General features: G+C 40.6%; 1 protein-coding gene across 1 annotated transcript; it reads left to right on the top strand.

Annotated features, from left to right (window-relative positions):
* The first annotated feature begins 577 nt into the window (after positions 1-577).
* On the top strand, positions 578-9863 carry LOC119780175. The gene is made up of 4 exons (XM_038280096.1): positions 578-679; positions 770-925; positions 7505-7597; positions 8344-9863. The coding sequence occupies exons 1-4, from the start codon at positions 578-580 to the stop codon at positions 8656-8658; spliced, it is 666 nt and encodes a 221-aa protein (XP_038136024.1). The 3' UTR covers positions 8659-9863.
* Positions 9864-16860: the final 6997 nt, after the last annotated feature.

Here is a 16860-nt window from a genome sequence, read left to right as displayed (position 1 = left end):
CACAAATATCCTGTCTTCTTCTGAATCAACCTCTTCACGGTCCTCCAGTTGGCCCCTGGTTTTCAACATTCCTAAGTTTTCTTATGAAACTGAACTACAGCTTGAAAAAGCCAACACTGCTTTCAGGGAGACTGGAGCCTTGTTGAATCCTGATGTAAAACTTAAATCAGCAATCATGGATGGTTTGATGGAAACCATTGTCAAGTACAAAGTCTACCTCTCTGATGCAGAGTTCAATGAGGTAGCAGAAGCTCTTATAACAGCACACCCTTGCTTGAAAGAGCCAGGTTCCGCCAGTGGGTTTGGTTGTTGGAAGACTAGTTTAAAATATAAACTTGGGAACTACAGATCCAAGCTCAGACGACTTGGATGTCCAGAAGTTACTGTGAATTCTCTGAAGCAAAAACCTGATGATCGGCGCAGTCCTGCCTATGGTGTTAAGAAACCTAAAAAGGCTGAAGTGAATTACTGTCCACCATATCCGGCAGGTGAATCAGCTGACAGTTTGGAACAGATGAGAGTAAAACTCCTATCTGAAGTAAAAATCAGAAATAATGAAGACAAAGTAGCTGCCATGATGGACAAAACATTTGCAGTAAGACGTCTTGAGGTGGTCCAAGATGCACCCATGGTAGCGGATTTCAAAGCAAGGTGGCTAGGTCTCTTTAATGTGAGGGAGGTAAGTAGATGTAATGAGAAAACTTTCTTTTTACTTTCTTAAAAACAGGTATGCCCATCATTATTCTCTTTTTTCCCTGTTCAATTTTAGGTGAAAGCAGAATTCAAGAGGATAACCACAGTTGAGCTTCAATCCAAGTTCTTTTCGCAACTTGATGCACACTCTGAAAACTTGATGAAAGTGTTTGCCAGAAAAGGAGGAGTCCTCGGGAAAAAGATAAAGGCAGTGATGCTTCCAATGACTCGGGTAAGATAACAAGTCAGGAAATCATGTACAAGTCTTAAAGTTTAGAAGATGATAAAAAGTTGTTATAATGTGACTTAGTGTCAAGATATTTAAGCTAAGCAAAGAGAAAAGATACTTTTACTGTTACTAATTGAAAACTCCCCAAGTTGAAAGTAATTAAATTGTAATTTTGTAATTTTATTTATTTGTATTTTAGGTTTCTTGTTATTTGAATTACTATTGTGAATTTATCCTTTTCTTTAATTGGAGGGTATGAAAAATTATATACAAGACAATTACTTAAATTCAAAATAGATGTTGGGTGGCCGATGTTCAATACGCAGTTTTAAGGCTGATATCGGTAGGGGGCCGATTATATTGTGCATTCCTAATATATAATTATTTCAATTCTTTTATTAAGGGATAGCCCCTTGAGATGATCCATCTCGTTTTCGAGGGGGTCCCAAGAACAACAGAGACAAACAATACACACAGTCACACATCCATACCAAAGCTCTTCATCACTACAAGCTAAACAGTCCAACATCTCTACACAAATATATTTATGCAGGTAAACAAACAAATAGAAAATATATGTATCTATATATATAGAACACTAAGCAGAAATAAAATAAGAATAAAATACAAGTAAAGTACTCAGGAGAAAACCCACAATTGGAAAATCAGTTAAATAAATAAAAAAGATAAGAAGGAAAAATAAGCATGTATATATGCACAACCGCACACATGAATATAGGTACAGCAGCAGGTACATAACTTTTTGTTTTGTTTTGTTTTAAGGACCACGGCCAGGAAAGCAGGTGCACTGGTCTCTTGAATGCAGAAAACTTAATAAGGATGATTTAAAGTGAGGAAAAGATGAAATTGATCTCAGTGATCTGGGTAAGCTATTCCAGTCAGAAGGGGCTTTAAATCTGAAGGCACGTCTTCCTATTTCTTTAGATATTCTTGGAACAGAAAAGAACAAATGATCAAGATGTCTAAGTCCATAAGTAGACCTATATGGATTCAAATGGTTTTGTAAATAGGATGGATAATTAAAGAAAAAACATTTATAAATAAACTGAAACCAGTGTAACTGCCGTCTAGTCTTAGGTGATAAGAGGTTAAGTTGCTGATACATGTGACAATGGTGGGTAAGGTATGGGCATCTCAACACAAATCGACAGAGACTGTTGAAAACAACATTTAGAGATTTAAGGTGTGATTCTGTTGTATTCATATACACAATGTCAGCGTAATCAAGGATTGGAAATAAAAGCTGTGTTACAATTCGTAGTCTGATCTGTTGAGTGAAACAATTTATAGAGCAATATAAGAGTCTAAGATTGAAATTAATTTTCTTGACAACGGAGTCAATATGTGACTTGAAGGAAAGATTGGAGTCAAGCAGTAGGCCCAAATATTTAAATTCTTCCACATTCTCCATAAGAGTATCATCCAGAAACCTTATTAACAGAGTATGATCTTGCTTAAAACGGGTTGTCCTGTTGTCAAAAAGCATACTGTAAGACTTAGTCTTATTAAGTATGAGCCCATTCGCTGTAAACCACTTCTGAATATCATCAAAGTCTGATTGCAATGAAGACTCAATCAAACTAATGTCAGGTTTAGCAGAGTAAATAACTGTATCGTCAGCATACAGCAGGATATTACAGTTTGAGCATACTTTTGGAAGGTCATTTATGAATATAGAGAACAACAATATATAATTATGTGTGTACATATGTATGTGTGTGTGTATATGTATATATATATATATATATATATATATATATACCGTATTTTCACGACCATAAGGCGCACCGTACTAAAAGGCGCAGTCTCAGTTATGTGTGCCATTTCTGTATTTAACACACACATAAGGCGCACCGGACTATAGGGCGCGTTTTTTATATACCGGTACATGTCCTCTACTACCTTTAAATACCTCTACTGCGTATTGAAAAATACAGCGGGAGCAAAACTGAGTATGATGTGCTTTATTCATGTATTTATTACAAGGTATTATTCAAACCTGGGAGCTGGCCATGAGACAGACACATCGCTGATGACAGAGCGCTGTGATCACTCCTTTGAAACAGTTTATTGACGCAGAAATTAAGTTAAAATCCTGAAACCTGCCGACAGAATATGTTCGCTTTTATTACCGGTAACCTGGTGCCGGCCGTTTAGATTATTTAGATGAAAAAACACCTGCCAGCCGCCGCGGTATACCTGGAGGAGACCCGGCCCAGAGGCTGCTGTTGAATTAAGTTTTCAGGTAGAAAAATAGAGCGGGAGCAAAACTGAGTATGATTGTGCTTTATTCAAGTATTTATTACAAAGTATTATTTAAACCCATCAAAGTCATCATCCTCTGTTTCTGAATTAAACAGCTGCGCTAAATCAGACTTGCCAATTTCCCTTTCTTCGCTGTCAGAGTCACTTTCTGTGCTGGGCTGCTCCTCGGAAATGATGACGACTTTCGCGAAAGCTCGAACAACAGTGCCCGCAGACACGTTAGCCCAAGCATCAACAATCCATCAGCAAACTGTGGCGTAACTTGCCCGGCGCTGCCTTCCACTTATCCTGAAACTGTGGTCTCAGTCGGTCATCCGTCGCTCCCACGCCGCTCGCAGCCTTACTTTGAACGGCCGGTTCACACCGATGTCGAGCGGTTGAAGTTCCTTTGTCAGACCCCCGGAATAACAGCAAGCACAGCATCCATTTGATTCACCTTTTTTTCCCACATCGGCTGTGAGATGGGCACGCATGGAGTCATATTAACAGCGATGGTGATGCGTGGAAAAAACCACCTGGTCTCCTCACATACACCTGCCTCAGCCACGCTTTCATCATCTCCTCATCCATCCAGCCTTTATCATTTGCCTTAATATCATATGTCATCAGAGCGATGTGTCTGTCTCACGGCCAGCTCCCAGGTTTGATTAATACTATGTATTAAATACACTTTGCAGCTATATTTGCTGTGATCAGTGGGAATAAAGTAGTTTTAATATGTTTTTAAGTGGGAAAATCCACCTGAAAACTGGATAATAAAAGCAAACATATTCTGTCGGCAGGTTAAGTTAATTTAGGCGTCAATAAACTGTTTCAGAGGAGCGATTACAGCGCTGTGTATATGTGTATCATCAGCGATGTCTGTCTCGCTGTCAGCTCCCAGATCAGCTTCTCTGATTGGTTGATGCAGCACGTCCAGCAGCAAAACTTCAATTTTTTCATCTGAAGCAGCAGCAGCGCGTTGGCGGCGCGTCAAGCGCTTCAGATGCTTAAACGCTCCCGATGAGCAGCCTTCCATAAAACGCGCTGCGGGACCTTTTGCTGTGCCTTGACGCACGTCAACCATTGACTTTGCATGTAAACTTACTGCTCACTGCTTCTGCTGCACCTGCTGCGTCCGGTTCACACCGATGTCAAGCGGTTGCATAACAGCGAACACAGCATTCATTTGTTTCACTATGTTTTTCACATCAGCTGTGAGATTGGCACGCATGGAGTCACAGATTAAAGGAATAGTACACCCAAAACATGATTAGCCTTCATTTTCTACTCACCCCATGCTGAACAACACTCTGAAGTACTTTTTTGATATCTCAAATGCATCTGGAGATCTGGGAGGCTTCTTGCTGTCTGCTGACATTCAAATAATGGTGGTCTATGTACTGCTCGTCCAATGTATTCCAAGTGTCCTGAGTGGGTAGCATCCAGAATTTACTCGAAACGAAGTCATTTAGAATGTTTTTAGAGCATAAACAGTAGTGTATAGGATTTCCTGAAAGCGCGCACATGCGCGTTCACGACGCTACGGAAGCCGGCAGACAAAACCAGATGAAAGTGCGCATTCAGCGTCTGCTCTGCCAATAATGCAAGCGTAGAAGAAGAAATGTGCTGTTTACCTGTGCAAAGAAAGAAACAACGAAAGAAAAATGTCTGAGGACTTCAGTGTTGAAGAAGAGCATGAGTTCTTTGCCGAGCTGAATGCGCTGGTTTGGTCTGCCGGCTTCCGTAGCGTCGTGAACGCGCATGTGCGCGCTTTCAGGAAATCCTATACACTACTGTTTATGCTCTAAAAACATTCTAAATGACTTCGTTTCGAGTAAATTCTGGACGCTACTCACTCAGGACACTTGGAATACATTGGACGAGCAGTATGGAGGAATATTGACACGTTTTTTGTGGACTTTTATGGACCTTCCTGCCTCGGGCACCATAGACCTCCATTATTTGAATGTCAGCAGACAGCAAGAAGCCTCCCAGATCTCCAGATGCATTTGAGATATCAAAAAAGTACTCCAGAGTGTTGTTCAGCATGGGGGTGTAGGCCTGGGCGATATGGAAAAAAAAACTATATCACGATATGGATTATTTTATATCACGATAACGATATATATCACGATATACCACAACTGATGTTGCATTTTATGCTATAGTTGACATAGGATAGCCATAAAACACAGATGCTGTTTTCCTATATCTATAAATAATTGTGTCAGTCACGTGACTAGAATCAGCTGACGAGGCGACGTAGGGAAAACCCACAGACATACGTTCTTAGGTGTATGGAGATAACTCTAATGGGAAATTTGGAATAACATGCGTATGCTGTAAAAGCACACAGTTCATTGGTGTAAACATATTAGTAAAACCAATAATAGTAAAACTAGCGAACGCACAAAAGTGCATAGCAATGTCAGGCTCATACCTTGGGCGAGCATCACTCCGGTGTGGTCCTCAGGAAAGTACACGGTCTGTAGACACCGAGCGCGGAGGGTCCAGTCCTTGATGAAATGGATGGTGAGACTCATATAAAGCTGTGTTGCTCTACTCATCCACATGACCGTAGTCAACGCATAATGCGTCGCACCACTGCGTACCTCTCTCTCCACTTCAGCCCGACAACTAGCATATAAGCCAGGCAGCTCCACTTTACTGAAATGTTTTCGACTAGGCATCACATATCTGGGATCGAGTGTACGGACGAGGTCCCGAAAGCTGTCTTTCTCGACTATGTAAACGGGGGCCATGCCTTTACAGATATAGCGTGAAATAGCACCTGTGATCCGCTTGTGTCGCTGAGACGTCTTCTCAGATTGTGATCCTTGGGCGAATGCTTCCTTAAGCTTCGGCTGTGAGAATTTCTTTCCAGTGCTTCCTGTATTTTCATCCCTTGTTTGTTTTGATCGGAGTGGTTGTAGTTTCCCGTGTTCTTGTTCATGATTTTTCTTCAGGTGGTAAAAGAGCCCGGAAGTATTTGCATCAGCCGCTGGAACGGCTTTGCTGCACAGTTTACATATCGGCTGCGTTTGTTCTTTATCAGATGGCTGAAACCCGAAATATAACCAAACAACCGAGCTGCCTCCCCTTTTGGGCAAAAGTGGTGTTTGTTGTGTCTGTGACCTGGCAACCGTTTCGGACTCTGTAACCGCTGCTGTGGTAACAATTTCTTGGGTGTCCATCATTCATTTTTTTTTCAAGCAAGAAAGAAATTTCGCGGGCTCTCTCCGTCAGTAATGTCGCAAACGTATGGTGCAAAGCCGCGTGACGTAAAGCGGTGTAGTGTCGCAAAACCACGTTCTGTACACATTATGTTTTTATTCTCTTTTTTTTTTCGTTATATACACTTAGAGTTTGCATAGCAAAAAGGCAAAATGTTATATTAACAAATTATATTGAAATGTAGATTAGCAGTAATAATAATAATAAAAAAGTTTATCACGATAGAAAAAATAGAGGAGAAAGGTCGCAATAGACATGTTTCTCTCGTCCTCACGATATATATCGCCATATCGCCCAGCTCTATGGGGGTGAGTAGAAAATGAAGGCTAATTATGTTTTGGGTGTACTATTCCTTTAACAGCGATGGTGATGAGTGGAAAAAAACCATACATTCACCTCCCTCAGCCAATCTTTCATCATCTCTTCAATGAGGTGGTCTCAAAAGTTGGCAGTAACAACACACATAGGGCACACCGCACCAAAGGGCGCACCGCACATTTTGAGGGGATAAAAAGACGTTTATATGCGCCTTATAGTCGTGAAAATACAGTAATTATATATATATATATATATATATATATATATATATTTTTTTTTTTTTTATTTTTTTTTTTTTTCATCAGACAATTTGATTTGTTTTATTGCATTGTCCTTTCTTAGATTGTACATGTAATGTCTTCAAGACACATTGGGCTACAGCTTTTTGCACATCGCTGTATTCAGCTTGGTTCAAATGTAGGAATTAAGTATTGTTTTTTTTGGATAAGCAGATGCACTGACATTTTACAAATTATTCCAGAAGTTCCCAACAGCAATATCACAGTGGGTTTTGTAAACTCAAATCTAAATTTAACTGGTTAAAAGGGTTTGCTAAAGAATAAATCTTTTTATTTAAACATTGATAGGTAGACCGAGTAACACAGTTCATATTGTCACCCAAATTCTGTCTGTCTGGATTCTTCCTTTAAAGCTGCCTCTTAGAGTTGCATGTAGGTTTGGTTTATAGAAATGTTCTGTGCCAGCTAGTTTTGATCCTAATGTTTTGTGGGTGTGAACATCCTTTCTCAATTTCATTCTTAGGTTGACAGCATTGATGTGAGACGAGAATGCATCCTCAGAGGTTTGACCGTGTATCTGAATGAGGATCCACAAAAATTTGTTAAGGACTACAAGGTATGTTGACCAGCCATCAGACAACACATTCATCTCTCATCCTAACTTTTGTGGTTTATTTTGCTCAGGCCAAGAGAAAAATTACTGACCGCAACATAAAACGTTATTTTAAGTAAACTGTACAATATTCCACATTTTGCAGTTGGTTCCAGTGTTCATGATTCCCATGTTGTTCTTTTGTTGGACCGCATGAGTAAAACTTAATTGCACTCAACACACTCTTGGGTGCTCTCTAAAGGAATTCTTCTCATCTCCTTCCTGTACAACAGGGACCCCAAACTCCAGTCCTCAAGGCCACTGTCCTGCATACTTTTGAAGGTTTCCTGCTGCAACACACCTGACTCAAATTTTGTAATTGGCAGACTTGTGCAGAGCTTGTCAGATATCCATTTAATTTGAATATGGTGTGTCTCAGCAGGAAAACATCTAATACATGTGGGATAGTAGGCCTTGAGGACCAGGGTTGGAGATCACTGTTGTGCTGCATCTCTGTTGATTTTCTAGTCCAGGCTGCTGTCCAGGACCTCTACCTCCTAATAAAGTATCCTGATGTGCAGTGTGCAGGTTTCCACCCTGAAGTCATTAACCATCTCTTTTGTCTTGTTCACGTTCAGAACCATGATTCCTACATAACATTAAGATATCAAAGAATTGTTTCAGAAATCCTACTGATAAAGTCTGGTTTTATTTATTTATTTACTTATTTTTGTTTAATATTTTTAACCTTTTCAATTGTTCTCCCACAGAGCGATGATGAGTGCATTGAAAGAGACCTGGCAGAAACAGTCTTTGGCATCTATGTGATTCGACACAATGTTGCAGACCCTGATGATGACCCTGAGGATATTGGAATTGTTTTGGAGGGGGTAGAGGTACTGAGTGGTTTGAGAAATGTTCCATTCGCTATGGCAATGTTTCTCGGACTTGTGTATGCTCTGAACATTAGTTACCCTCCAGAATTAAAATATACATTTGAAGCTCTGCAGAAAATCATTATGGAGATGCAAGGAAACAGGTTGTCGGCCAAAGTACAAACGCTCAAGACACTGCTGGCACGTTGATCACTGTAAAAAGTACATCGTAATGGCTGCCTAATGTACTTTTTTTTTTTTCCCCCTAAATGTTGAAATTTCATGTTGTACTTGAAAGCAGTAGTCAAGCCTGGATATGGGAGAATTCTCGTAGTCTCACCAGTTTGTCAAAGATTTCACATTACATTTTTGAATTTTATTGCAGTTTTGTCTCTCAAAACCGTTTAGTGTGCTGACTAGATTTAAGAGAAACACATGAATAGCAGTGTAAAATACTTAAGACTGGATATCCATCCCAAGACACTTTTTGTTAGATTTCTAGAGTTAAAATATAAAATTGAAGTTGTGTAGAAAATCATTATGGAGATGCAAGAAAACGAGTAGTCAGCCAAAGTATAAACTTTCAAGACACTGCTGGTGTGGAAATTACTTAATATGAAAGTAAAAGAGTACATTTCAAGGGCTGCCTAATATACTGTTTATTTCAAAATGTTAAAGGTTCATGTTGCACTTTAAAGCAGTTGCCAAGTCTGGATTTGGAAGAATTCTACTAGTTTTTCTTGAACTTTATTACTATTGTCTTACATATCAGTAAAAAACCTTAGTCTGCTAAGTACATTCAAGAGATATGTGTCAGCCACAATTTGAAATACTGAAGACTGGATATACTTTGAGTTGCATCTTTTTTCCTTTTCCTGAAGACTGTAAGGAGCTATTTGCATGTTAAGTAAAGTTCAACTTAATTATTATTATTTTTTACTCAAAATAACATATGGTTTCAAAATGTCTAATTCTGTATAGTGTTGTTGTATCCACTTAAATTCATGTAAGTGTGCTTTAAGAATGTTGTCTGTAGAACAGAGTACCATTAAGGGTGTTGTTTTTTGTTTGTTTTTAACATTTGCTAACCCTGTTTTAATTTTATTTTGTGAAGCAACCACTACAAATTTCTGTTTAAGAAACTAAGAATGGTATGCTGCTGTTTTAGGTTTTTTTAAATAATGTAATTACCCTGTTTTAGTAAGCCAGTGTTAACATGTAAGCCTAAATTGTCTTTGTTCAAATACAGTTTGATTGAAACGCATGAAAAATGTTTTTTATTCCTACCTTTGGCACTACATGTTAGAGGTGACAGTTGTATAGCACTTTTATCTAAAGAGATTTACAATACATTTCAGATTCACACCCTGACATGGAAAACCAGGAGGCAACCTCGGGTTCGGTGCTTGCCCAAGGACACTTTAGCATGTAGTTAAGGGGAAGCTGGAACTGATCCAATACTCTCTGGTTGACGGATGAGTCTTCTTCCACCTGAGCAGCCAACCGGAAGTTATCTTTTTTATTTTGTTGAATGAACTTGAGGAAATCATGGAAATCATTTCCACCTAATTAATTAATTAATTTTCAACATTAAACATTTTAGTTTCTTAAACCAAATATTCTTGGTTTAGGTCAACCTAATGTATCAAGGTTAATCAAACATATTTGCTATGTTTTAGTCTGATTCTATTAAGATAAGTATTTTTAACTTGATTTTAATGAATTTAGATTACACAATTTTTTTGAGTTGATTTTACCTATGCAAATTAAGTTGACTTTACTCAAAGTATTAATTTAAATCAAACTGGTGCGAGTTAAGCAGACATAATTTAATCAAGTCAATCTAGAAAGAAAAAATTAAGTAGAACAAACTCAAATAACTTAAGTTGACCTGAATTAAGTATATTGGGTTGAAACAACTAATTGTTTATTGTAGAAAAAGATTAATTTAATTGTGTGGAAATTATTTCCATGATTTTTTTAAGTTCATTCAACAAATTATTTCTTTGAGTGCAGGATGGAAGGGTGGCCTTACTGGGCTTACAGCGTGCTGTAGTGGATTTTAAGGGTTGTTTCTGTTGGGATCCTCAGGCTTGCACACCAGAGGGCGCCGAGGATCCTCTTCTGCTCTCTTTGTCTTTTCTTTAGGGCTGGAGTCACTGTTAAGGTTCTGGAGATTACCCTCTGCCTCCAGCAGAGTGCGCCGTGGGTCCTCCTGAGCTGAGCCTCCCACACACCTGTGGCTGATCTACTCATCAGGAGGACCACAGTATTTAAGCTGCCTTCAAACCTTGATTCCACGCAGCAGTGTTGATCTTAGTTGGTTAGCTTCCTGAACCTTCTGCTATAGACTGAGTCTTGGTTGTTCCTAGGTTGAGGTCAGATTCTAATCTCTCCTTTATCTGTGCCACACAGGAATCCTGTCTCCTCGTGAAGCTCTGGATGAGCTTAACCACCTGTCTCCTCGTGAAGCTCTGGATGAGCACCCTCACTGGAACCCTGTCTCTGGTCTGCAGCTCTGGGAGAGCTGCGTCACAGGAAACCAGTCCCAAGCCAGAAGCTCTTGGAATGCCTAACCTGCTAATCTGCCCTGGTGAGCCAACCCGAAGATCCCCACGTGGATGAAACCTGATGACTTCTTTGAGGAGTTTTCCCCAGAGGTTCCCATGTGGATTATCCCCTGTTGTTCTCTGCGTTGAGCTGGAAGCTCAGATCCTAGCTAGCCTAACTAAGCATACAGCTAGAGGCTTAGCCCCTCATGATCTCAGTTAACCAGCCATCCCCCGTTCCCTGCACAGACCCCAGTGAACCAGCCCCCGGACTGAACTGTTCCTGTTTATTTCTATGTGCTTGTGTCTTTAAATAATCTCTTTGGACTTTTACCAGCGTTCTCCGTGTGTGTTCTGCATCTTGGGCTTTACTCTCAGAAACCCAATCATGACATTTTCCAGGCGGAGGTGAACTGAGGTTGATAGAGAAGACAGTGAAAGAGATTTATTATGGTTCTCTTGTTCTGTTTCTGGAGAGCATTGGAAGGTGGACAGGCAGGTGTGAAGGGAGCGGTGGAAGAGAGGAGAACCAGGCCTCTCACAGGTGAGTGGAACCAAGGCTGCAGCTGAGTCCACGTGCAGGTGTCTCTCACAGGCTGGGACCGGTGGGCCGGTCTTAATTTCTGCGTGCGAGGGCCGACCCTCCTTAAATCATACCGGCCCCAACACTTACTCTCCGGCTGAAGCACCTACCTGTGACAGGAAATATCTCAAGGAGCTCAAGAAGTAATACAATTTTAACTACCTAAATGATGCATGCAGTATATATAGCCCTTGTCATGCACATCCTTGTGACGGTTGGCATAAGGTGTAATTTTCTATTTCTTCAAACTGTAAAATCCTTGCAACAAACTAAATTATAATAAAACTAAAATTTTTTCTGTAAACCAAACTACAATTTTCCTCTTATATATGGTAAAAATATGTTGCGGTGCATGATGGGGTGTGCATCTGTTTACATTATTCCATTTCATTGCCCACTTGCCACCTGGACTGCTGAGCTTTCATGTATTTATTCTTGAAGAACTGCCTGTCCACCTCTATATTGTACTGTTTTATGTTAGACCTAGTATGTGTGAGCAGGTGGGTGGGTGGGTGGGTGTATTGCTTGCTTCGTGCAAGTGTGACATTATGCAGAACCAGTCACTGTTCCGCCCGTGTTGATAACCGAAGCCAGTAAAACCGCATTATGGAAGTCTGTTTGTCATGTGATACTTGAAGATAGATTGGTTAATTAGGGTGACCAGAATTGGGATTCTAAAAAAGAGGACACCTTTTTTGGGGGGGTGAACGGACCGGGCATTCGTACCCAGCCATCAGCTCTGGTGCTGGCCCGGGTCCAGAGCCAGTGGCAGAAGGAGCAACTGAACCAACCCGGTGACGGTATGCACTGGGCCACAGCAACCGTCATCAGGTTGGGTTCAGTGGCTCCATCCCCTGCTGGCTCCCTGCCCCCGTCCGCCTGAGTTCCCGGACCAGCCCCGGAGCTCACGGCTCAGTTCTGCTGCACTGTAGTCGACCAAAATCCTGGATGATTTTGAAATTTCCCCCGCAAAAAGAGGACGTCTGGTCCACAATGTGTATTGTTATTGTGTTTCACATTTGAGACGCACGTTTCACTGTGTATTGTATTTTTTTGGCATAGGGCCGGTGTAGATGAAAAAAATGCCAGGGCCGAAAATCGTTCCTAGTCCGAGCCTGGTTTCTCATCAGATGAAGGGGTTTGGTTCAGGACTTCAAAGCTGCTGGAACAATCCCAGAGCGTATGAGGAAGGAGACAAACACAAGAGGTAAGAGTCCAGGAGGTAGACTCAGGACTCGATCAGGTTACCAATAACCGTCTGCCTTTCTCTTTTTTCCAGCTACTCAAAAAGCTCTGCTGATAAGGAATGGATGGAAGACCCCTGTAAAGCTGCCCCTGTCAATCACAAAGGGAAGAAGGAGGGCAGAGCAGAACCAATACTACAACACCTGCACACAGCTCAGAGGAGATATATTCTTATTTGTACTGTCTTGCAGGTTTCTTGGTTCAAATATTTACAATGAAGGTTGGCATTTACTCAGTCTCTCTTTTACCTTGAAATCGTCTGAACAGAGACAAACAAAAAAATCAGCTGGTGTCCAGAATTAGCTGATTTGAGCTCGTCTGTTCTGATATAACAGTGCTTGGCTGGAATCACTAGGAAGCTTTTTTTTTTCCTAAATGGGTTTGCACAGAGCTAGTCACCATCATTTGATCAGAGATCTTACTAAGGAGTTGCATTATAACATCCAGCTGCCATGCATGTGGTTATTGTCAGTGTAACTATAGCTCTGGTGAATTTCAATGGTGAAGTCCTCTGGAAATAATTGTTGTTGATTGCAGATGTGTCTAGTAGTTCCCATTGATTTTGCTTGTAAAGTGGGGAGAATGGAGCTAGGCTTACCGCACCGTGACGTCACTCACGGAAGATGTCAGGAGTGAGGTGTTACTATATTTGAGCAAAAATGGCCGCTCCCCAACTCAGTGATCACGACGAAAAGATGTGTTTTTTTATGATTTTTTTACTGATTAACGCTAAATTCAATAAATCACCCTGAACGTATTAGTTTTAGGTATAAATAATGATCCATTGATTATTCCTTGTTGACAAGACTTTTCCTTTAACCCCACACTGCTCCCCTGGCGCGAGTTGGGGGGGGAATGCTCTCTTTTCAGGAGATCAAAAGACTCACACATCATTGTCCGTCATGGTTGTTTTTATCCCTGCTTCTTCATTGTAAGACACAGAATAGGGAGTTTTGTTGAGAATTAATCTTTTCAGACGCTGGTCGCGTTTGAAAAGATGAGATCTGTATCTGATTTAGGACTGCATAGCTGAGTGAACTGGGTCGTACGAATCAGATCCGATAGAGGTCGCATATGGGCTAAATATTGGCCAAAAAATACATTTCGGGTCACTTTAGACTACAGTCTGAACGTTGCGTTAGGCTCCAAAAGATATATATATTTAGAAAGTTAATATTTGAAGAATTTTTCTCTCCTCAACATTTTGTTTTTTTGTTTTTATGTGTTTCATTTCTTCCAAGAACAAGCTCCACCCTATCTTCATTTATGTGTTACATGTTGTAACGCAGAAGTTGAACTTAAAGACTTATAGACTTTGTGACCTAAAGAGTTGAGGCATATGAGGTATTTTAAATGCTTTCTCAGGCCAATATACAGTGCTTGACACTATCAGTGCTACAAGCGGGGCTCCCCTCATTAAACAAAGACTATGTAAGTTGGGAGAAGACGCACCGTCATTGGCCAGGTCATGTGACCTGGAAGAACGTATCACTTTACCGCCAGAGGCTCTTATATAGTCATGGAGTTAAGGCTTTTGCTTTACTCTTTTTCTGACAAAACGTGAAAGAGATTGTGCACAAGGAAAAACAAGACACGATCTTGGAAAGGAGTTTGATTAATTAATTAATTGTGTGACTTTACTGATCTCACTGTAGAGAAATCTACCCGTTTCATCAGCTCAGATAGTCAAAGAAGAAGAAGGTGCCAAAGGCAGAAAAAGCTGCATAGGATATTTACAGTGCCTCTATATATGACAATTTTTATTTATTTATTTATTTATTTATCTATTTATTTATTTATAGTAGGGTTATTACACAGGGCTATTGCACAGGGTGTTTAAATGGGTATTTATATAGATAGATATAAATTTATATATGTATATATATGAATATATATATATATATATATATATATAGTTATTGCATTGGGTGTCAAATATAGAAAAACAGGTTATTGCACAGGGTATCAATGGTGAATTGCACATTATACATTGCATAAGATATTGCCGTTTTAGTGTTGCATTGTAGAGTCTGGTATCAGCAGGGATAAATGGCCTGCAGTAGTGTTCCTTTTGACAAACAGGGTGTAAAAGTCTTTTACTAAAGGAGCTGCCCAGCCCAATCTTGCTGTTCTTGAGGCTTTGTGAAGGGAAATCTGTGTTTTGCATGGTCCAGTCTTGTTTCACGAACCTAAAAGAATAATGTACCAGTTTAATAATGGAGAAGCTATTAGTCAGCTTTATATAATATCTAATTTATATAACATTTATCTAATATATAAAAACTTTATTTTTTGAGAATGTGTTTATTCAAGAGCAACTATGCAAATGAACAAACAGCTAGAAAAAGTAGACTATATTATATTATTTTCCATGTGATTCCCAGATTGTTTATTATTTTTTGCCTTTTCTAAGAAGTGCTTTAAATTAGTCCTACCTGTCTTTATCCAGATCCTGATGTTTGCAAAAGGATGCCGGAAAGCTGAATAAAGCGTTAGCCTCACTACATGCAGTTAGCCAAACCTTCTTGCTAAATCAGGTCCTGGAAAAGGACGTTTCTTGTGCCTGTTCTCTTTCACCAATGCACTCAAACTCCGGCGACTCGACCTGTCAATCATCCGCAAAACGTCTGTGCTGTGGTGGGAGGTGGTGAGCAAATACACTTCCTGTCACCTCAGGTAGCACCAGAGCTGCGCTCCGAGCTCTCCTATCCATTTATATTTCAGAGGAGCCACTGCTACTTTGAATAAGAGTCAATGCGCAAAGATTTTTGCGTCCTAGGGCGCTTCCATCAACACCCTTGTTTATAGATGTTGGAGATCGGCCTGTTTTCCAGTGTGGTCCTATTTCTCTGACCGTGACTGAGTGGATGTGCTCTCTTCGTCCTCTGGCATGGGAGCTGCTGTGGCTGCCTGGCTGTGTGTTTCCTGGACGGGGCCGCCTTTTACAGCTGCTTTTTGTATCTCTGCTTCTGTCTCCTTGAACCCCAGTCGGCCTCGGCAGATGGCCGCTCACACTGAGCCTGGTTCTGCTGGAGGTTTCTTCCTGTTAAAAGGGAGTTTTTCCTCTCCACTGTCGCTGCAAGCATGCTTAGTGTGGGGGATTGTATTTGAGTCAATGAGTCAATGCAATCAACTGGTTTTCCTTAGATAGAAAACTTATCAATACGTATCAATTTGACTGTATGATCTGGTTGAACTGTAAAGTGCCTTGAGATGACATGTGTTGTGAATTTGGCGCTATATAAATAAACTGAATTGAATTGAATTGAAATATGTCACCAATCGGACGAAAAATTAAATTAAGCCTTACTTTTCGTTAAAGATTAATATTTATCTTGCTCATCTAAAAAAGTACAACAATACATTTCGCAATATTTTATTACTATTCCATTTAATTGCCCACATGCCACCTAGACTCGCAGTGAATGCTGACACACTGGTGAGCTTTCATGTATTCATTCTTGAAGAACTGCCTGCTAAATTATAAAAAAAAATTTTTTTTTTTATGTCTCAATCAGGGTCATTAAGCGGTTGGGGTGGCGCAATGGTGCCCTCGATTGACCAGCCACCACTGGGTTCGTCTCACACCAGTCGACAGAGTTCATGACGACGAATCCATACTCCAGCTCATTCCCATCAGAAACACAGCCAACAATGGCCAAGTCATCAGAGAGCTTCTGGAGATGGCAGCTGTCCATGTTGTAGTTGAAGTCTGAGGTGTAAAGGGTGAAGAGGGACGGAGGAGAGGAATGGAGACAGAACAGTGCACTGGGGGGGCCCTGGTACTGCAGACTGCCACCTCTGGCTGACAGCCGTGCAGCTGCATGTACTGAGGGTGTTCTGTGAGGTAGTTGATGATCCAGACAGCAAGATGTCTGTCCACTCCAGCTTCCTCCTCAGCAGCTCTGGTTTGGTGGTGTTGAAAGCGCTGGAAAAGTCAAACAACATGACACTGCGCTCTCCAGGTGGGTGAGCGCCTGCTGCAGCAGGTAGATGATGGCATCCTCCACTCCCATGTCAGGTCAGTAAGCAAAC

Source organism: Cyprinodon tularosa, unplaced genomic scaffold (assembly GCF_016077235.1).
Source record: "Cyprinodon tularosa strain WSP-4 unplaced genomic scaffold, ASM1607723v1 ctg1562, whole genome shotgun sequence".
Lineage (NCBI taxonomy): Eukaryota > Metazoa > Chordata > Actinopteri > Cyprinodontiformes > Cyprinodontidae > Cyprinodon > Cyprinodon tularosa.
The sequence above is the reverse complement of the archived record's forward strand: the minus strand, read 5'-3'. Positions and strand labels throughout refer to the sequence as shown.

Coding starts and splice junctions, on each gene's coding strand:
- LOC119780175 (XM_038280096.1), top strand. CDS start 578: ATGGACAAAACATTTGCAGTAAGACGTCTTGAGGTGGTCCAAGATGCA. Junction 680..769: donor GTCTCTTTAATGTGAGGGAG/GTAAGTAGATGT, acceptor GTTCAATTTTAG/GTGAAAGCAGAATTCAAGAG. Junction 926..7,504: donor TGATGCTTCCAATGACTCGG/GTAAGATAACAA, acceptor TTTCATTCTTAG/GTTGACAGCATTGATGTGAG.